Source organism: Cannabis sativa, unplaced genomic scaffold (assembly GCF_029168945.1).
Source record: "Cannabis sativa cultivar Pink pepper isolate KNU-18-1 unplaced genomic scaffold, ASM2916894v1 Contig7, whole genome shotgun sequence".
Lineage (NCBI taxonomy): Eukaryota > Viridiplantae > Streptophyta > Magnoliopsida > Rosales > Cannabaceae > Cannabis > Cannabis sativa.
Window position 1 is genome coordinate 5,227,701 of NW_026870043.1, and position 23,963 is coordinate 5,251,663.

Here is a 23,963-nt window from a genome sequence, read left to right on the forward strand (position 1 = left end):
ACAAAGTATAAGGAAAAATTTCTCAAAGGAAGAAAACAAAATACAAACAACAAAAAGGAAACGCAAAAAATTGCAAAGTACTTACCACCGTGAGAGAATGGCTGAGGTCCTGGACCTGGAAGATGGAGTTCAGGGAAGCACAAGTGGCAAACCGCTTGGGCGCACAACGTGTAAGCTGAGAAGCGAACTCGTCGGTCATCTCCGCGGCAAAGGGAGCCAAAGTAGGCCCTAGGAGAGGACGGAACCAGTCCGTTAAGGGGTCCAGATTGAGGTTCCACGGATCATGGTATTCCGGGTGGTTGATGCTCGCCTCAACCTCAGCTCGCAGAATCCTCCTAAGGGCCTCCACTTCGGCATACCCCCGGGAGTACTCGTCCATAGCGTAGTTGTGTTTGGCTATGCGAAGCTCCTGCCTCACCTCATCCCCCGGAATCGGGGTAAGCTCGATGTGGGGAGGAGCAGGATTTTCCACCATCGGGGAGACCCCGCCGTCTAGGCCATGGGCAGGAGTGTCGGCCCTCCGAGGCCTCTTCGGCTCGTCCAGGGCAATCATCTTGCCCTTACGCTTGCGAATCAGAGCCACTTCAGGCTCCTCCTCGTCCTCCTCTGCTACCTCCGGAAGGGCTTGAGGCTCTCCTGCACCCTTAACGGCCTCTCCCAGAAGCACCTCCTCGTCATCCACTAAGTCAATGGTTTCGAGAGGAGCGCCGGAAGGAACCTTCAAGGAAGGGGCCGGGGGAGAGGGGGTGAAAGCCGGAGGAGCCACGGGAGTATGAATTCCGGCAAGCTGTTCCAGGATGGCATCCATGGAGGTACCTGTTCCAAAAAATAAGCAAGTGTTAGAAGTTCGTGAGGAACCGCTTATAAAAGATACAGCAAATAAGCTACTCCTACCCGAACTTCCTAATTCGGCCCTAGAAAAGTCCTGAACTTTAATGCTGGCAGCATCACCTCCAAGATAACTGTCTGAGGGCCGAAACCAGCTGGACGCTATGTAAGCTGATGGACCTAAGGGAATAGGTTCTGGAGGGCCGGATCCCATCCGGGACCGACCTAGGTAATCTCCTAAGTTCGTAAAATAAAATTCCTTCAATCGATCCCCCCACCGGGTCAACGGCATCTTAAATCTACGAAGACGCTCGTCGAACCCTACGGGCCTATGACTGGTATATTCATCAACGGAAGGAACATAGCGTATTATCAAGGGAGACTTACCGCCGGCACCGGAAGTTCTAGCACCGGGACCACCCGAGTTTGGTTCGGGGGCTGAAGGCTGAGGCCGGGAAGTCTGTTTCTCGGAAGAATCTTCAAGACGAAGGGGCCCCCCGGCGGGACGATCCTCAATCTCTTCTTGAAGTATCTTGTCAAAAAATTTAGCTTCGGACTTCCCGCCAATGGCTTGGCTCCTTCGCACCACCGGACTCCCCACGCGAAGCCCTCTCCCAGAGGCAGCCTGGGCCTTAGAGTACGCCTTCTCCTGGGCCTTCCGGTAGAGATAATCTTGGTACTTCTTCTCTGCCGTAGCAATGAGCTCATCCCGGAAGGCCTTCTCCGCAACCGGCGCCCTCACATTGGGGCAGATGACCCGTGAGAGGTTGGAGTCATCCACGGATTGGTGAGAAAGGATAAGTTTGGCCTTCCTACAATTGTCCGTGGTGACTAGGCCCCCGACATCAAGATCGGCGTGGTCGTAGGAGGCAAAGGCTTGGGCCCTTCGAAGGAAAGCCTGAGTGGGAAGCGTCCGTTGGTAAGGTGGGATCCGCACCCACTCCGTGAGAAGCTCCGGGTGGTCCACGGCCCTGAACCCGGAAGAAAAGAAAAAGCGGTGGCGGTACTCCTTAACATGAGTCTGCCTATTATACGGAACCACCCCCTCGTTAGCAGGGTGGATCCGGAACCCATAAAAATCATCCTTAAGTTTGTTCCCTTTCTTGGGGACGGATACAAGTTCATAAAAATATAAAATTTCCGCCGGGCTGGGAGACCCCCAGCCACGGGCGGTGTAAAAAATAAATAAGCCTGAGAGCAGGCGGTAAGCTTGAGGAATAAGTTGGTATGGCGCAAGGCCGACAAATACAAGAAAATTCACAAAGTAATCTTGGAGCGGGAGCATGGCACCGGTCATCAAATGGGTCTGACTCCAAGCCCCGAAGCCGTCATAGTTGTGATTAGGCGTCTCCGAGTCACGAGGAGGCCGGTGGAAGGTCCCTGAGGTAGAGGGTTTGATCCCAGCCACATTAATAATGTTCTCCAGCTGGTGAGGACAAGTCAGGGTCGATCGAAGCTCGGCCGCTTCCCAACCAGTTGCACGGGGCTTGTACCCCTCCTGGGCAACGGGTCCCAGAGAAACCTCCTCCAGCGTGGCCATACTTTTCCCTTTCTTCTTCGAAGATTTTGAGCCAGAAGCAGACATTTTGTGTTCTGAGAAAAAACAAAAAGGGAAAAAGAAAAGTCCAGCAGTCAGGTCCCACACCAAACCCTAAATCAAGAAAAAGGGAGTGGGGGTCCCCTAACCGTTGGAAAGAGGCCCCCTCCGGACACGTGTCACATGGGAAGCTCTGGAGAGAATCCCTGAACAAGTGTCGGGTGCAGTGAAATCGCAGAAAGTGGTTTTGCAAAAAGAAAAAAAGAAAAAAAAAAAGAGAAAAGCCATCCTATGCCCTAAGCGACTGTTAAACGAAGAACTTAAACACTCACAGAAGCCTCTAAGTACGAACCCAGAAAACGAACGAAGTAAATATAAGCATGTTATTATCTAAGGATGCAAGAAACTTACAGTCGATCGTTGAACTGGAGGTACTGAATGTGGTTGAGTGAGGGTTGAGAAGAACTGGCAAAGTCAAACACCGGAAAACTGAATGAAGTGTCTGGGTATTAAGACAGTTCGTGCTACTTTGAGGAATTTTCTCTCTAGGAAATTCGAGCAGAAATGGCAAGGAATGGAAAGTAACCGAAATGAAGGAAAGGTGGTGGCTTTTATAGGCAAAAACGCATGAGGAACAGGCGTCATCACCTACCAATCGCACGGTGGGGGAGACGCACGATTCGAATTCCCAAAGATCAACGGATCAGATCAATCTACCATTAAGGCGGTGGAAACGTTTGAGTATCCGTCTGACACCATTAATGCGCCGCATCAATCGTGGGGTGTGAAACGAATCGACCTCTGCAAAAGCGAATCGCTGCATTTAATGCCATTATCAGACGCACCTCCACGCGCCCCCAGGTTCGTATCAGAAGACCGAGGAGGCGGCTGGAGACATTCCTGCAAAAAGCAAATCGCTGCATTAAATGACATCATTTAATTTGCCCCCACGCGCTCGAGGCTCGAGCTAGGGAAACGAGGAGTCAACCGGAGACACTTGAACAAGCCTTGGTTTATTTTTACTAAGTAAACAAGGCTTGGGGGTAAATGTTGCTCCAGAATTCGCCCAAAATACGTGGACCAGTCGAGAGGGGACACGTGGATCAGATAACTTGGAAAGATTTGCTAAGTCTTTGTGCGCCACCAAGAAGCGCTGTTAGCATGGGTCCCGGAGGAGGCATCCGGAGTACAAGGTACTCCAGGAAGCTAGTATAGCGTGAAGGCTCTCCGGGACATGTCAGGTCTCTCCCGAGCAATCAAGTCGCATTTAATGCTGCATGGGAGGAAGCGTGTTGGGACTGTAACACGCAATAAAGTCTGACGGCACAACCCCCAAACAGCAGCGCTACAGTAATGATCATTTAAGTCTAGCGACGGCTACTCTGCGAAGAGTCACGTCAATCACAAGGCAAAAAGGACATTCATCATAAAAGCCCTACAGCGCCTAGGGATTTGACCATGCATCACCCATGGTATATTCATCGGAAATGCCCAGCTTTATGGATACTTACAGACACATGTGTAAGAACAATTCTAGGGATTACCCCACCAAAACACTATAAATACCCCCTCAAAGCTCATTTAATGGGGTCGAGAATCTTGGGTTGCAAAAGAGCAAGAAGAGAAAATACTCACCAAGAACATTCTCTGTATTTATGAGAAAGACATTCTCTCAAGTGTAGAATCTCCATTAAATACATCCATTAATAACAGAGGCTCGTGGACTAAGGCTCATTAACGCCCCAACCACGTAAAAAATCTTCATCTCACTTTCTTACAGCTCTTTATTATAATCATATTTTAATAGTTGCCGAAAACCTCGGTCAACACACAGTAATTAAGGAAACTGTTTATTTGGAAAGTTGTGCTCTCCCTTTTCCCTATATAAAGCAACCTTGCTCTCTTCTCTTGTATGGATGAAAAGCCACGAAATTGAGAGAGAAAAATAGAGAGAAATTTCGAAATCCTTGTGAGATGAGTAGTGCCCACACACATCAAGTGGTATCTCAATCATAGTATGGAAGACTATGGAATTTCTGCATCAAAGGAGGAGAAAAGAAGATCCAGGTTCAGATCTTGGTGATGCTCTGCTACAGAAAGGAATCAAGGGCTAGAGATCTGAACGGAAGGAGTCATATTATTCCGCTGCACCCACTGTAAGGTTTTCTAACTTTATATGTGTTTATTTTCATTGTTTTAGAATTCATATTAGGTTGTTAATCCAACATACTTGTTAGTAAATCTAGATCCTGGTAAAATAATTTCCAACAACTGGCACCAGAGCCATGGTAATGATTTACTTTCATGTAATATGAATTAAAACGATGATTGCATATTTCTGTGTTGATTTGGATGGTTTCATGTTGGTTTATGTGCTTATGTGATGAATGTTAATGTTGTACGAAATTTTTCCATGAAATATATTTTTTCAATTTTTGAAAATATTTTATTTGGATTCCTTGTGAAAAATTAAGCAATTTTGTTTTTTACGGAACTCGATTCCGATAAAAATTGAGAAAGATATGAATTTTGGAAGATTGGAAATCATGGTTGCTGGATGCAGCCTATCCTGGCAGTTCCCTACAAATTGCGAATTTTTGAGGTTTTTTCCCCAAAAATCCAATTTTTTTATGGGATTGTTTCCCAAAATTTATTTTTCCAATTTTAAATATTTCTAAATTGAAATGTTTCCAATTTTAAATATTTTCAATTTGGAATTTTTCCAATTTTAAATATTTCTATTTTGGATTGTTTCCAATTTTTAAATATTTCCTATTATGGTCAGATTTAAAAATTTGTTAACTTCTTTAATATTTATTTATTATTTAATTATAAGATTAAATATTTTGATATTTAAGATATTTTAAATTAAAAGATAACTTTGTCTTTTTATTTAAAATATTATATTAAAATTATCTTATATGGCAAATTAAATAATTAATAAATTTGAAATTAACATAGATATTTTTATAGATATACTTACCATAATATTTTAAAATTCAAAATTTGTTATTTTGTTAAATATTTGATTATTTATAAATTATAAGTTTAAAAATGATATTTTTTCTATATATATCATTTTTTTTCTTATTGGAAATTTATAAACCATATCTTAAATATTTAAATAACATAGATATTTTTGTAGAGATTTGAATATTGCTTAATTTGAGATATTTTGACATATAATTATGGTAATTATTATTTAACCAAATCTATTTTAAAATTGGTTTATTTTATTAAATTATAAGATCTGAAAGTGATATTGAAGATTCTTTCCTTTCAAATCATTGATCTTATTAGATATTTAATTTGATTCAAATAAACCTAGATATTTTAAAATTAGTTTCCTTTATTTGGTTAGTTTAAGAATATTAATTTAATTATATTAATATCTTGATTCACATCTGTTACATGGACAATGTTTGTTTGTTTATATTGTTTATTCAAAACTTTTTAACAAACCTATTATTTATCTGATCTAAATTGCTATGATTAACTTGTTGACAGATCATGATCCAATGATCTGATTTTAATCATAGTTCAATTGACGATAGATCTTATAAATAATTTGTAACAGGTAAATTTTGTACTTCTTTCATCTGTGTAAACCTAGTAACATGATAGGGTCCATCCAAATCATTTGACCTGTGTGAGCCTATATGTTTGCTTTTGGGCTTAGATACATATAGGGAGCCCATTTAAGTTTTTACTAAGTAAATGGACTAGGTTGCTAAAATAAATTTTGACATAAGGAAATTTATTTAGGCCCAATTAGATTTGGGCTTATTCAATGAATAACAATTGTTTATTTTAAGGTTAAATTCCTCTCTTTTGGGCCTTGTGTGAGAGTTGGGGGCCATAGAAGTGGGTACGACATACTGAACCCAGCTCCCCCTCACATGAACTACCCCAATTGTGAAGGCCCATTTGCCTTATTTAAATAATTGTATTAGGTTAATTATATTAGTCTAACCTAATTAAAATTGAATTAGCAACATAATTAACTTTTAAAATATATGAAATGTATTTTTCATTGTAATATTTTAAATTTAATTTTAAAAAAACACTTAGTCAATGATATATTCTAGATAGTTATTTCTAGTACTAGTTATTATTTCTAATATCAAATAGAAAAATATCATTGATTGTGAAATTGATTGTTTCCTAATTAATTTTGGTACAATCTAAGTTTAGTATATTTTCCTAGTATTAAACTAGAATTAATAATTAAGTTTCCTCTTTACTTAATTATTTATTTCTTGAATTTAATACATTTAACTAAATTGAAAATTTCAATATCTAAGTTGATTTTCATCATGATACTTTAATATTGTTATTTTCATGTTATTTAATTAAAGTTGAAAATTATTTTAAGTTTGGAATCTTATTTCAGAATAACTTAAGTTTGAATAATTTTCAGAATATATTTTATTTTATTTTATTAATCATTTCATAAAAATTTCGAAATTGCATTTCTTTAATGCAGAAATTTCGAATTTTATTTGAAAAATAGATTAAAGTTGAAAATTATTTATTTAATTTTGGACCAACTTAAATCAGTGACTTTTTCATTTGATGGTTAATTAAAATAAATGAACTAAAATATATTATAATTAGAAATTGGATTAATTAGTCTATGAAAGTCTAGATAGATATTATCTGTTTTGCTTGAAGTATTTTTCTAGTGTATTTAATTAAATAGAAAATTAATATTTAAGTTGATTTTTTAATCATGATACTTAAATATTTGAAATTTTTCTTAGATATTTAATTAAATAGGAAAATTATATTTTTTGTTGAAAATTAATTTTTGTTAATTAATTTTGGGCCAACATAAAATTAGAGTAATTTTCCAGGATTTATTTTATTTTATTTTAAAGCATTTTCGAAAATGCAATATATATTTATAGAAAATTAAATTTGAGTTGTAAATTAATTTAAATTAATTTTGAAACAACTTAAATTGAATAATTTTCTAAATATTTATGGAAATTATTACTAAGATGGAAATAATTCACGTTATTTATCTATCTAAGTATAATTTATAAATATTAAATTAAAATTTATATTTGGAATTTTTCATTCTAAATTGGAATTTTAATTAAATAAATATATATTTAAAATAAATGGATTAAAATAAATATTAGAAGAAAATACAACCCTTCATTAAATAATGAGCTTTATTATTATAAGGATATTCGATCTCCATTGTTGGTTTTACATAGCTATTGTTTTAGTGAGTAATCCTCCCTAATGGAGGAACGTTCATTAGCAAGTTAGCACCGTTTAATCTCGAAAGATAAGTAATCTTGTAAGTTTTTTATATAGTTTATGACCACCCTAATGGTGGCGACTGTATAAGACTTGCAAGAATATGAAACAATGGTGGAAGCTCATAAGATAGAATAGCCTTGACTCTCGCCTAAACGGGACAACGCGGATTCACATCTTGATCGAATAAAAGGTTGCTAGAATGTTTGACATTTTAGATGAGCTGACAACTCTATTCAATGGATGATAGCTTTGACTCTCGCCTAAACGGGACACTTATATCAGTTTGTTGAAAACCTTGGAAATTATTTAGGATTGTATTTTTTAGTATTTTCACTTGTCATTCCTACTTGCTATGTGCTTCATAATTTCTGAATTGTGTATGAATTTGTATTGAACCATGTTATTTTCTGTTATTAAATTGTAGTTTAATTTCGAATCTTCATTGTTGGTCTAACTTGATTTGTTTTTCTAATGAGATAAATCCCTAATGGATTTTCACCATTAGACTAACATAGTAGTGTTAGATCTCGAAAGATAAATATTGTATATGCAACATCTAGCTGTTCATCAATTGATGACACCTCAGACTAGTGTTTTACAATATGAAACAAGAAGATTGTATAAATAAGATTACTTTGACTCTCGCGAATCGGAGCATCGTTGGATTCTTATTTAAAACGAAATTATCCTAATTCCTCTTAGCTTATTCATTTCGAATTAGCTTAATGACATATCATTGGATGAATGGTCTATAAATCATATAAAGTCATATTTTCTCTTAAGAAATTAGATGACGCAGATGATTATATTCCCGGAATTCTATCCCTAAATGATATAAATCCTCAATCTTAGATATCTCCTACTTGTATAGGCAAATCATAGAGTTAGATTAGTAGTGGTGGTCCAAGAAAGAGTTACTAATTATACAGTTACACTTTCACAAGTGTTTCATAACCATTTTCTATCAATGGATTCAAACTGTATGAGTTTAGTATTCTGTGACCAGAATCCACTTGCACTATTCTAAGAAATCTTTGATGTTGATGTAACTTAAGTCATCAAAAGATACAACCACATATTTTATAAATCTAAGGCATTTGTATCTTGTTCATAGTGGTTTTGACAAGATCATTCTCTGCAAAGAGTTAATATGCCTATATCCACTGAAATTAAGTTCATCTCATTCGCAGATGGATGTACATTCAGGGGTGGATATGAGTTTTCGTTGTATTCTTAAAACGATCACTCTAGATTTTACCTTATGCAAAGGAAATTTGAAATGTTTGAAAAATTTCATGAATTTCTAGCAATGGTGATGGTAAGTGGTTAAAGATCTTGCGAACTGATAGGGGTGGAGAAAAAGTTAGTAGATATGCAGTTCAAAGATCATTAATTTGATTTTGAATTATATCCAAACTTACCTCCCCAGAAATTCGAGTTGCATATTGATGATTAGTTACTAGTCGTTGCCTAAATCCTTCTATGGTAATAAAATTTCATAATGATGTAATGGTTGTATACTTAATGTAAATCATTACTAGATTCATGGATGACCTAATCGAAATCTTAAGAAAAGCTAGAACTGCTAACCCTGGTTTGCATGTTTGTTAGCTATTCTAAGTGATTAGGGGTGGAGCATCCCATTGTCATTAGATAAGAAAGTGTTTGTTTAAACAAATACTATTTTTCTAAGAAAATGACTAAGTCTGAAAATACAGTAGCAAATAAAGGAGATATTTTTTCTTGATTTCAAAAGTGTTCTATCATCTTATTTTACAAGATGATCCCACTGCCTCTGTTGTCTTAACACAACTGTAGAGGTCTATACCATTTAGTTTTCTTAGACATAGTTCACGGTACCTTGTCGTAGTGGGAGAGTTTCTAGGAACTCACTCTTCTTATGACTTGGAAGACACTAGTGATTAAAATCCATTGTGAGTTTAAACAAGTAATGTATTGTCAAGATAAGAAACTAAGAAGAAAGCCAAGAGAACTATAGTTTGATCCATTCACATGGAGTAACCTAAAGTTTTTTGTTACAAGGACATGAAAGGAAATTTTCGTTCATAAGTCTATTCAATGGACTGAACAAAACTTCCTGTTCCTAGTATTGTAGGTTTGAGTTTATCTAAACCTATGGCTTGTGGTATACCTGGTAATTACTTACTCTAATGCAAGCAACTTACTTTAGTAAGATGCTGGAGCATTTTCTTTCCAATGGCAATCTATAGAAGCTTCACAACTTCTAAGCATAGATTTTATTTATCTAAGGAAAAGTCTCAACTATTCCAGAGAAGATAAAGCCATGAAAGAATTCTTAAATCAACAGTGAGAGGTCTCAGATATGCTTTTGTATGCCTTAGACCAGACACCTGCTGTTGAGTGGGAGTAATGAGTAAGTATCAGATTAATCCAGGAGAGTAACATTGGAAGACAATCAAGTAAATTTTTAAGAAGAGGAACTATATGTTAGTCAATAAGGGTGCTTTTGAAACTCTTAGACTACACCACATCAGATTTCGAGACTTGCCTGTGTGCTAGAGAGTCTGCTGATGAGATGGTGATTACTTTGGGGGTGGAGTAGTGATTTTGGAAAAGTGTAAAAACCTATCTGAAATCTCTTGGTCTACCAGAGAGAGACTGAATGTTAAAAGTTGCAGGAAAGATACTTATTCAGTCTAAGGAAAGTTCTATACATTTGTGGCAGTGTTCCAACTTGCCTTAACTACTAGGGTTACTTCCTGTATAACAAAAGAGTAGTTGCCCAAAAGTATAGAATCCAGTATCCCAAAAGAGTAGACATATAGAGAGGAATTTCACATTATCAAGGATTTGTGATTAAGGAAGAGTAATGGTGGAGAAGAGGTTGTGTTTAATTCAACCTGTCAGATCCCATTACGAGGAGTTTACTACTATTACACTTGATTGGTATATCAAGGTGTTAATGATTATTTGAAATGCACTTTTTGTTTTATATTAGTGCAAGTGGGAGTTTGTTGGGTTTTATGCCCTAAATAAAACTCATTTCATATAATCAGATTTACTTATTAATAAAGATCAGAAATAACATTTTATGTTGCATGGTTCACATGATTTATTTCATGATTATATGTGTATATAATGTATGAATTCTTTTTAAGTCCAGAACATATGAGTTGGTTAAAGATTATAGTGTTGTCAGCACAGTGGAATATAATCTTTATTATATGTTCAAAAGTTGATTCCCTGATTTGTCAGAACACTGGATTTAGACTGACATGGTATAATCAGCGATAGGTATTCTTACACCTTGGAAAAGTGTTATGTCCTTTCCAGAGCATTGGCAAAGTTTACCGAGATCAGATGCATGGAGTATGCATTGGAATGGACCGATATTGAACTTTGAATTAGATTTTGAAACTTACCGTAAACATCTATTCAATTCAATATCATATGTTGATCCTAGATCACATGATCGAAATCCTGATATGGTTAGGCTCAATTTCAAGAGTGTTACTCGTGTTCTTTGATTTGTTAGTTAAGCCTACTTTTGGGTCAGGGTGATACTTACATTTTGGGAACACGGTAGTACAATTGAGTGGGGGAGCGCTAACATAAATATGGAATCTATAGCTTCTATTTGGCAAATAGAAGTAAAGGATGATTTCCTTCGAGCTTAACCAAACGAAGATAAATGGTGGAGATCTCATTTCACTTAGGTGAAATATCATTTATACAGGGTTAAGTGTTTTAAGGATAAAATACATTGTAGGGTGTTACGGTAATTTAATTCCTGTACAGTGTAAATCATCTATATAGAGGATCATTGATCACATTAGGGTTATAACAATGGATAACTGATGACGTGTCTATATCGTGGAACATATAGAACGTTTCTATATGACTGAGAGTGCAATTCCAAGTTCTAAGTGTGGATTCAATGAGGAATTAATAAGTTAGGAAATTTACTTGGTAAATTCGGTTCGACTTATTGGAAGCTCGGTTATATAGACCCATGGTCCCCATACTAGTTGAGGCCATACTGCTTGTAAGACTCAGTTAATTGATTTTAATTAATCAATTATAATTCTAAAAGTTAGACTATGTCTACTTTATGAATTCTCACAGTTTAAGGATGAAATCGTAAAGAAAAGGGTTTCTAGGTTTAATTATTAATTAAGAGACTTTGTATGTCTAATTAATAATTATTTTAAATGACAATATTATTTAATAATCTATTTTAGTTATTAAATAATTAGTTTTGGCATTTAAATGATTAGAATTGGAAAAATGGCATTTTTGGAGAAATAGAAATAAAATTGAGGAAACTGCAAAATCCAAGTGAGGCCCATTTCCCTCTATGGCCGAGCACTCCCTTTGTGTTTCCCAATTATTATTTTCATTTTTAATTGCCATGTAATTGCTAATCAAAGCCTAGCTATAATAGGAAAGTGGTGGATCACACTAAATAAGGCAGTTAATTGAATACACAGTAATTAAGGAAACTGTTTATTTGGAAAGTTGTGCTCTCCCTTTTCCCTATATAAAGCAACCTTGCTCTCTTCTCTTGTATGGATGAAAAGCCACGAAATTGAGAGAGAAAAATAGAGAGAAATTTCGAAATCCTTGTGAGATGAGTAGTGCCCACACACATCAAGTGGTATCTCAATCATAGTATGGAAGACTATGGAATTTCTGCATCAAAGGAGGAGAAAAGAAGATCCAGGTTCAGATCTTGGTGATGCTCTGCTACAGAAAGGAATCAAGGGCTAGAGATCTGAACGGAAGGAGTCATATTATTCCGCTGCACCCACTGTAAGGTTTTCTAACTTTATATGTGTTTATTTTCATTGTTTTAGAATTCATATTAGGTTGTTAATCCAACATACTTGTTAGTAAATCTAGATCCTGGTAAAATAATTTCTAACATTTTAAACATACTGTGCAGCTCGTTGCTAATCAACGAGGTTTATGGAAAAACGTGATTAATTAAAATTTTGCTTTTTAATTAAACTTATAAAACAATATTACAAAAGACTCGGGATCCCGATTATAAAATTATTTACAAAAAGATTTAACTGTTTAACTGATACACAAAATAAAGGTCGTCTAACGACCAGTTACAAAAATCAGCCTCGCTGTCCCGATGATCGTACGCTCCAGGCCTAACCGCCCCGACATGTACAATCTTCACAAGCTCGCTCACGGCCCATCAGCTTTAGCCTTGCCTTTACCTACACATAAACGTAAAACTGTGAGTCGACAGACTCAGTAAGAAAAGCATAATAATATTCATACATAATCCCGGTTATGATCAGACGCCCATACCCCTGATTATAACCCTAACTGCCGTGTCCAACACGATACTGAGTCCCGCTACTACCGTGTCCAACACGGTACTGAGCCACTACTGCCATGTCCAACATGGTACTGAGTTTTGAACGTTCATAGGGACGGTACTATTGACAAGTATCCTCCTGATCGGTCGAACCGGTCATACTCCGGCTGCTGGTCATACTCCAGCCTGTACCGACGGGATAGGTCAATAGTACGGAACCACCAACCAAGTGCCAGCCTGATCGGTCGAACCGGTCATACTCCGGCTGCTGGTCATACTCCAGCCTGTACCGACGTGGCAGGGTTGGATGGTTCGAAGCCAACATACATAACTAATGTAATCTAATCTAACAGGCTTCCTACATGCACGCTAAACATGTAATCTACATATCCATACTGTTATACTAATCTTACCTGGATTCCGAATTTAGGTGTGCCGGTCAACCTGACTGGAACTTTAGCTGAGCGGCGGATTACAGGCTCCTAAACCATAAAAATCACAACACTGTAAGTGACACGCTAAATCACTTCCCGGGGACTTAAACTAGGAACTAAAAGTTTCCCTATCGATAAAAAACATGGCAATACCCCTTAAAACATAAAAACGAGGAAAAACACGGGTTCTGAAAATTCCCCAAAGAACATTTCCAAGGCATAAAAACAACCCAGAAACCACAGATACAAAATTTGCCATTAAAGCTCAAGCTTTGAGTTCTAAACTCAAACTTGAGCAAATCCCTCAAACATGCATTCAAACCTGCCTAATTCTACTTAATTAAGCCTAACTAAACCTCTGAAAACAATTAAAAGCAATAACAACATCACAGAAACAGATTCACTACATTTCTTCAAAAATCACATATTTTGCTTAGAAAAATCATGGCTTTAAACAAGGTAGCAAGCATGCATTAAAACCTAGATAATCCATTCATTTTAAACCTAATTAAGCTTCTGTAAACAATAATTAAACACAGCAACAAACAGCCATACAAACTAACATGCAACCTACCATTTTCACTTCAAAAACATCAAGAACATAAAGAAAGGTTGAGAACAACTTACTAGCAACTAGGGATCACAAAATCTACACAAGATGAGCTTGAATCACCAAGGAAAACTCCTCCTCCTTGCTGCTCAAAGAGGGCTGAAAAGAGAGAGGCTTGAGAGAGAGAGAGTTTGAAAATTCTATTTTTCCTAACTTGTATTTTTTTGTAAAAATGAAGGGAATAACAAATAAAAGCCACTAATATCCTTTTACTTCAGCCAATACTTAAATAAAATAAACAATTAAATTCAAATAATCAATTCATTAAAAGACAAAAAGTCATTGGGGCAAAAAGACCATTTTGCCCCTCCATACTAAAATCACATCAAAATCACTAAAGGGGTATTTTTGGAAAATTCTAAATTCCCGGCCATTCCCGACATTCCCAATGTCTAATAAACCCTCCCAAACTAATAACATGCTAAGTTGTGATTTCTACTGAGCCACACGCCGAGTTCCAAAATACCGGGCACCGGAAATGCAAAATATGAAAACTACTGAATAACATAACCATGCATTTCTAAATTACATAAATAACAGTATAATAAATTATTTAAATAGCTATAAATAATTTCATAATTAATCATAAACAACTGCTAATTTCCAAATTAACTAAGCGGGCTTTACATATGGGGACCATGGTCCTATATAACCGAGCTTCCAATAAGCAGACCCAGAATTTACTAGCTAAATTCACTAACTTATTAATTCTTTGTACATCCACACATAGAAATTGGAATTGCACTCTCAGTCATATAGAATGCTCTATATGTTCCACGATATAGATACGCTATTAGTTATCCATTGTTATAATCCCAATAATCAATGATCCTCTATAGATGATCTACATTGCATAGGGATAAAAATTACTGTACCCTTTCAATGTATTTTATCCTTAAAACATTTGCTACTTATAAATGATATTATAGTGAACTAATATAGTCACTAAATGAACGTTCAATCATTTATCTCTATTTAGCAAGCTCGAAGGAAATCATCGTTTCATTTCTAAATACCTATAGAAGCTACAGATTCTATATCTATGTTTAGCGCTCCCACTTAATTGCACTACCATGTTCCCAAAATGTACTTATCACCCTGACCAAAAAGTAGGCTTAAGTAACAAATCAAAGAACATGTATAATACTCTTGAGATCAAACCTAAACATATCAAGATTAAGATCATTTGATCTAGGATCAACTAGGTGATATTGAATTGAATAGATATTACAGTAAAAATAACATATCTAATCAAAGTTCAATATCGGTCCCTTCCAATGTATACTACATACATCCAATACTGGTAAACTTTGCCAATGCCCTAGAAAAAACATAACACTTATCCAAGGTGTAAGCATACCTATTGCTGATTATCATGCCAATCTAAATTAAGTGAACTGACAAATCAGGGAATTAAACTTTCGAACATATAAACATGATTATATTCCACTGTGCTGACAACAGTATAATCATTAACAAATACATATGTTCTGGACTTAATAGAATTTCTACATTAAATGTAATCATGTGAACCATGCAACATAAAATATTATTTCTGATCTTTATTAACTAGTAAATCTGATTATATTGAAATGGGTTTTATTTAAGGCACAAAACCCAACACAACTATGGCAACAGAATTCGTAGCGTGTTATAAGGCATCAAATCAGGGAAATATGGCTGAGAAACTTTGTCACTAGGCTGCGTATTTTGGAGAATGTTGAAAGACCACTGAAGATATTTTGTGTCAATAAGTCAACGGTGCTATATTCCAATAACAATAGGAGCTCATCCAAGTCAAAGCATATTGACATAAAGTTCCTAGTTGTGAAAGAAAGAGTGTAGAGTGGACAAATATCCATAGAGCACATTGGGACAAACTCCATGATAGCGGATTCGCTCACAAAAGGATTACCACCCAAGGTCTTTCATGGGCACACTACTCATATGGGTGTAGTATTGCTTGAGGATATCATGATTTAGTGGGAGTTTTTATTTTCTTTGCTTCATGTTTCTTTAAGACATTTATGTATTTGGTTATTTTCTGATTCAGAAATAAAGTTTTCAGTTTATTCACTCTGTTTTGTTATGCTTAAGTTTGACCTCACTTTGGTTTAAGGACGACCAGTTGGAAATAGGCATTTCGGTTCACATTGCATGTAATTTCCATGCTACACATCCATGATTGATCTATGTCATTTGGCTATATATGTATATGTGACAATTGATGGGTTTAGTCATGATTGATTTGACAAAAATCGCTTTGATCCTATATGGGTATAGTTGATGGACGAAATTGTTGTGAATACCTTTACATAATAGCAAATTTTGAGCTCATAAGATTATATATTTATAAGGTAACATATGTTGCCCAAGTGGGAGATTGTTGGATTAAAATCGTATGTGGGCACATATGTATAATGTATATGTTATTATAAAGTGTGATACAAAATTAAGTGACTAATTATGTTATGGGTATCAAAAGGGTATTTAATTGTCATGGAAATAATGTATAGTTACCATAAGTTAATTTATAATTTGTTGAGGGGCCAAATTATAAATACCAAAACTCATTCTAAGATGAGTCTATAAATAGGTAATGGTCCCCAAGAAACACTAGGGTTTCTGTATTTTCTCCTTCCCATCAGAGAAAATACCTAAGAAAATAGTGTATTCTTGGAATATCAAAACCTTCCCTGCAATCTCCAACAATGGCTTCAGGTTAGTGGTCTGCTCATCTTTTATCATCATCTTCTTCTTTAATTTAGCAAAGGTTCATAAATTTATGATTTAGGATTTTCTATATTAAAGCACTTTTAGCAATATGTTTAGATATGTGATTTATATATTTCTTAAGGGTGCGTTTGGAAGTAACTGTGTAATTACTAGGTAGGGTAATTACTAGGGTGGTAATTACATAGTGTAATAATTACACTATATTTTAAAATGCAAAGTGTGTTTGGATATGAGATGGTAATTACATATGAATTCCTAATATCTTGTTTGGCAAAATAGTTAGTAATTACATGGGAAAATAATATTTTTTAGTAGTTAATGTTTAATATGGAAAGTTTTTAGTAATTACACAGTGTAATTACATTCAATTCTCATGGGGGGCCACGAGAATTGGAGAGTGTAATTGGAACCCCTTAATTACTTCCAATTACACGATTCTGATGTAATTACATGGTCGGAACAAACATGCCAAATTGTGTAATTACCTCCAATTACACACAAATCCAATTACAATGTGACTTTCCAAACGCACACTAAGTGTTTTATAAATGCTAACAGTCTATTCCACATATAGAAAAAGGCCAATGATTGCATCAATTTGAAGTCATTCGATGGAGCTCTCGGGATGTTTAAAAATCTTTGGCCACGATGATAATCAGTTCTTTATTTATTTACTAAGAACGAATTAAAGAGAACCTCTTAGTAAAGAAATCAACCAAAATTTGATATTTTCGTTCATCTTTTACTTCCCGAAGCAACAATATATTATTATTAATTAATCATGCCGTGTTGTTTCATCCAGCTAAAACACAATTTATATTTCGACACCTCTAGTTTTTAATTAGTTTGTACACTTCATGACAAGAGTAATTAAGCTGTCGCGCCTTAATAAGAAGTATACTGTTACAAATGTAGAATTTAGTTAATACTCGTACGGGTATTGTTAAAGGAGAATACTGTCCATCGACATGATATTGTTACTGCCGACAACTGATATATACAGAACAATATATCTGTACCACTGATTTTCCACAAGGCCAGTATGTGTTTTTGGTTTATTGTGGTATATATCCTCGAATTAATGTACAAGGAATAGAAGAATATACATCTATACATGTCATTTTTAATGGAAATTAAACACGATATTGAGTACAAAGTTAGGAAGAACACTGTATTAGAACTTATCTGTTCATGTATGTGCCCCTGCTTATAATATGTGAAACTCTTATTCTCTAATCAAATTTTTGCATTATCATCTGCATTTAAACATTTTTTCACAGTGATATATATCTATGTATGAATGTATAAGCATTTTTTTTAGGAAATGTAAAGTATGCATTGAAGAAATCGCATATATAACTCCAAGATACAAAAAAGAGGATATGGGTCATCCTCAATCCAAACTGCTTCCCAAACTAAACCTAAAGGGTGAGCCTTTAATATTGGTAACGTATTCTTGCAAATATATGCTTCTGCATTTAATAGCATTTAAAATAGTAATTAATTGTGTGTGTGAGAGTCGAGAGAGAGAGGGAGGCAGTTCAGGAAAAATGCAAATAGACAATTTTTTTGCAAAAATACATGTATGTACAATTAAGTTTGATTATATTATTCCTTGGCCAAATTCTCTTTGTTTGTCTTCTGCTTTTCATCATTAGAACCAAACAAAGTTAGCTTTTGGCTCAACAAATCGAGGCTAATTGTACGGTATACCACTTAATTAATAATGTAGATGAAAAGTGTATATATATTTATATATAGGTAGAGCAGGTATGGCCCACATAAATTTCCGGGAAAGTTCAAGGAGGTTTCCCATGTAGGTAAAAAGAAGCCTAGCTAAGTAGCGATATATATATATATACACATATATGTTTGTGTACATTAGTCACCTTCAAATTATATCTCAAGTATTGTTTATTAAGTGTATATATAAACAAATGCAATTATCAATCGGAATATATTTTTCGAAACATTCTGACTTTATCTTAATACATAATATAATGTTAACTGTGTCTAGTTCTAGCTTGAATTTTCATGGTCCGGTCCCGCCTCATGTCACTTTTGAGTGGACACTAGATTTTTACTCTACGTACTGCTACTAGCTAGTTTAGTTACCTTAATATTAATATTATTTGTTTTTCTGTTTTTTTTTTTTTTGGCTTATTCGCTTGCCAAAGCTCTTAATTATTAGTGGCATTGTCAAGTTCTCCATCATGATAGAAACCAAACATATTAAAAGTATGCTCATTTATACTAGTGATGATATATATTTCAGATTTATTGTACTTTTGATTAATTAGACATTTATTTGCATGCATTCGCTAATCTATCCAAAAAACAAAAAAAAACTCACAGTGCAACAAAAACTGAAAAATAACGCACTTATTGGTCTTTTATTATGTGCTTCAATCTTTCATTAGTCGGTGGTCTTATTTTTTAATTTTTATTGAATGATTATTGATTGATAATCAGGTTTCTGTGATAAGATAAATTGATTTGAAAACTTAGTGTTTTTCACATTTCTTTAATGTTTGATTGCTGGTGGTAAATGGCTTGTATGTCTATTTTCAATAATTTTCTCTTTGGACTATAATTTTAACTTTTGTCCAATTTATTTGTTAATAGATATTGTAATTTTCTCCAATAATAATAATAATAATAATAATAATAATAATAATAATAGAAAACTCATGAGCCGGAACAAAAAATGAATTATAATACATTTTTAGGATAATATATATACTAGGATATATCATTAATCTTTTTATCATTATAAAAGTGACTTGAAAATGTACATTCAAAATTATACTGAGTTTCAACATATGAGGTGGCCGTGATAATAAATATAAATAAACGCGAATGATATATAATGGAAACTAGTATCATTTTAAATTTTAATAAGATTAATTTACCAAAAAAATATTTAAGTTTATTTTTCAGTTATTAGTTATACATTTCAATAAGAAAAATCGGTTGTTAATAAATTCTTACATTTAATTTTTAGCCGCAATAATATTTAAATTATAATTTTAGAATTTATGTAAGTAACTAGCTGGTCAAGGGGCAATCCCTAATTGGTGCTGATTAAAAAAAATTAATTTAAACTTATCAATAAGAAAATAACACTTAGATAATTACAATAAATTTAGGTATTTATTTAAAATAAAAAATCAAATTTAACTATTTATATCACAAATTATTTTTTAATAATAAAGAAATTAAGTTTGTTTATTCAAATTATCTAAAGTCTAAATTGTGAAAAAAAAAAAAAAGAACTAATTAATTATTCCCTAAAAAATAAAAAATAAAAATTGTCGAATTAATTATTAAATGTTGTTTTAATCATGATCATGATAATAAAACAAGTGAACGGGTAATGTTGATAGCTATTTGTGACAATTTATTGCGAAATAAATTCTTCATTGCTTCTGAGGGTTAACCCTCCTAAAATAGAAACAAGGAAAAAAAAAACCTTCTTGGATCCAGCTGGCTGCTGATGTATACTCTCTTTTTGGTAGCAGATGGTACTGTCAAAACAATTAGCTGAATTGAAACAATAGCCACACACAATATCCATATGATAATACGAAAGAAAAAGAGAGGAGTTTTGGGACAATCTTAGTGATTTTATTTTATGTTATTTTATTTTATTTTGAAAGAATCAGTGATTTTATTTTGAGTGCGCAATTATAACATTGGCTAAGACAGCTTCCATTCAGGAGACAGCTTTCAGGGTAACGCCCTATGTTCATCTCTTCATTCTTTTTTTTTTTTTTTAATTATTATTATTAACAATGAAATATAGTATACCACGTGCTTAATTTTTATCTTTTCTATACGTGTTAACTGCATTTTCCAGGAAAATTCCAGCTCCGGACAAAAGGTAAATAATGCAGAGATGCCCAAAGTGAAAGTAGACCTTGAACCACCCGTGCCTTCCACAATTTTCTCTGAAACCAAACAGATCCTTACATTGGAAAACTTCCAATTTTTCCAATACATTAATAACATTTTCACGCCTCTCCAATTTTTTTTTCCAACATACATTGATCATAGGTGAGCGGAAAAGGGCAATTCGGAATTTCATTCCATCTCAAGGAAAAAAAAACACAAAAGGAAAAAAAGAGAAAGACTTCATAATTAAGCTCCATTAGACTCAAACTTAAATTCACCGAAAACTAAGACTAGATATGACTTAAAACAGATGTTATTTGGCTAAAATCCTCCATAAAAGTTGGAACCTACTTTAAGCCCATACGTACGTACGTAGATATACTTGATCCGGTCCCTTGTTTTTATTTATTCTTTTTTTCTACCCACTTGAGAAAAAGAGTGAGCTTGATGATCCTGAAGAAGCTGTAGTCGTCTGGTATGATCTTTGCCGAAAACAATCAAGAGAAATTCGAGGAGGCGACAGTGTCACAGTAACTGACGACGTAGATTGAGCTCCAGAATCCGGCGGGGATCCTACAAAATTAAAACTTAGCTCAGTAACCAAATCCCATGTGATTATGTATCATTGTCAGTATGCAATGTTATTATAAAATATGTAGTTGTAATTTTGATAATTAAAAACTTTAAAGAGTTCCTATGTTCATGTGCAAAAATATAAGCTTACTTGAAACGTTATCTAAAGATGGATGTCGGGTATTTGAATCGGGTTGTGAAGACTGGTTGGGATTTTCTTGATTAATTGGCTGCTGAGTTTTTCGCCGGCGACGATTGTGATCTGCCAATCTCTTCCGGCAACTGCGTTTCCCATTATCAAACTCAGAAAGGATATGGAATCTGCAAGAGTAATTAACAGAAATTAAGTTAAATTATAGTTAAAAGATAATGTATTTAATTAATTAGTAATATTAATTCCTTATCGACTGTTCTAACATTACCATATGAAGTAAAATAAGATTATAAACAGTACGTAAACGGAAAGTTGTAATTATAAAAGGTTTACGGACACAAATGCCCTCGGGATTTCCACATGTACGGGGGAAACCAATCATTAGGACGATGATTCATCTGCGGGGACATTCTCGTCATTCTAACAGTTCAACTATCTCCGGAAAACAAACAGCGACAGCCGCTGGCTTTTTTCGTAACATAACAATAACATTTAGGAGTTCTAAGCTTATGAGAATGAATTACGAGCAAACACGTGGGTGTTTTTGTCATTTCATAAAAACTGACTGAGTAGCTTAGAAAGCAAATCAGACGTTTTATTAAAATTAATATGCTTAACAAAAATAATTAAATATAAGTACTGAAAAGGCTTCCGACTACGAGAAAGAAGCAGAAGAACACAGAGTACCGTAAAAACGGAAAACGTAGGACAATTTTACGGAAGGCCCATCGGGATTATAACCTCCTGAAAGCAATCATTGGCAACGGCTAGAGGACATTTTAGTAATTTTATAATCGTCATTCTCAGGGTTTTGGGAAAGTGTGGGAGATGGGTATTTCTGTTTCAGTGATTTCAAAACAACAACCTGCTGCACTGCTGGCAAAATCGCTGAGTCAACCCAGCTGCAATGACGGTAGAAGCTTTGGAGTGGAACTCGCAGACCTTGTGGCGGCGGTGGTAGTGCTTGGCGTGGGAAAGATCAGCATTGCATCCCTCGGCCTGGCACCTAGGTGAGTGGGCGGAGCCTGGATCAAGCGGCCTGGGCCTCCGGTACAGCCTGCTCATGAAGTCGTCCTCCGAAGAGAAATAAGTTCGTCCACCCAAATTCAGTCCAATTCTTGATGAGAAATCCACCGGCGGACGGCACATGTCCTCGCTCTTGGGCACCAACATGAACCCACCCGATCCACCGTGCCCGCCGCCTCCTCCTCCTCCTCCCCCACCGAGTACGGTGTCGAGGGAAAGCATCGACGGGTGTTGCGGCGCGTAGGAAGACGCGCTAGGGTAGGAGCGTGGGTCGTACAACGATGGGTGGACGTGGTGGGTAGAGTGGACTTGGTGTTGGGAATCGTGATGATGGTGGTGATTCTGATTATGCGTAGCTGTAGTGTTGAAGTGGTGGTTAGCGAAGGTGGAGCCGTTTGTTCCGAGCTGAGGAGCCAAGAGGTTGTCGCTGAAAGCTGTCTGAGCAGCGGCGGCGTTAGCGTAGTTGTCGAGAATGTGGTGTCGGTTAGGGTCGGATCCAGGAGGGTGTTCCTGCTCTTCGCCCGTGAGCATCATCGCAGACACTCTTCCCCATTCATAGTCTAACATCCTATTTTAATTTCTTTCTATAAATATATATATATATTTTTTTTTAACTCTTCCCGCAGCACGAGCTAGCCTCAACTGTGTACGACGTGGTTTCAACCTACAGCGAAACAAAATGAACAAAGACATATCCATAAAATGAACTAAGTTACCAAATATAGATATTTAATTTACGAATATGCACATAATTTCCATTTTATATAGCTTCGTAGTTGTATTTGTTGTGTACAGGAACAGCTCAAAGTAGACTCACCAATATATAATCAAGTTAAGTAGAAACAGTGACAGTGAGATGATAATAGGAAGACCGGCGCCTTAAACTTTGTGCTGACTGTATTCTAATACGAGAGTACGTTTAGACAATGCCTTTCACATTCTTCTCTTTTTCTCCCTAAAAACTGCCCTTTTTTTTTCTTCTCTCTCTTCTTTTCTTACTTTCGGAATGGTTATGAGGAAGCTAGTTTAACTCAAACTGGGTTATGAGGCAGCTATAGCCTATAGCTGTGGGTGGAAGAGGGTATTGGTATCGAAAATTAAGAAATTGTGAAATGACAAATTTGCCCATGTGACTGGTCAGAGTTTTACCTGAGAAAACCACTAGAGTAATACGAGTGGAATTTGAGGGAAAGAGAGTTTCCATTCTTAGTCCGACTGGTTAGGAGGAGGAAGAGTGAGAAAGTCCTCGTCAAGTCCTTCTCTCTATCTCTGTTGCCCACGCGGTTGGGGTTATTTAAAATATGGGCCCCACTAGCTGTTTTGCCTGGTCTAGTTTCATCAACCTTGTGCAGCTAACCAGATCATGATCATCACAGATGGTTTTTTATTTTTTTCTTTTTACTTTTATTTTCTCTTACAACTGTTTTCACAGTTTCATTCAATTTATTTCTGAGATTTTTTTTTCTCATTTACTTTGAAAATGACCGTTGTAGAATAAATATTATTAGGTTTCACTTATATTGATAGCCAAAAATAAAAGCCGGCCCAAACTAGGCTGGATTGCGAATTTACAATTACGA

General features: G+C 35.4%; 1 protein-coding gene across 1 annotated transcript; it reads right to left on the bottom strand.

Annotated features, from left to right (window-relative positions):
- Positions 1–20,652: 20,652 nt before the first annotated feature.
- Positions 20,653–23,602, bottom strand: LOC115717437 (squamosa promoter-binding-like protein 8). Its single transcript, XM_030646423.2, has 4 exons — positions 23,201–23,602; positions 22,223–23,047; positions 21,355–21,524; positions 20,653–21,203 (listed from the first exon to the last, which is right to left on the bottom strand). Exons 2-4 carry the CDS (start codon positions 22,948–22,950, stop codon positions 21,049–21,051), a joined length of 1,053 nt encoding a protein of 350 aa, XP_030502283.1. The 5' UTR covers positions 22,951–23,047; positions 23,201–23,602; the 3' UTR covers positions 20,653–21,048.
- Between the last annotated feature and the right edge of the window lie 361 nt (positions 23,603–23,963).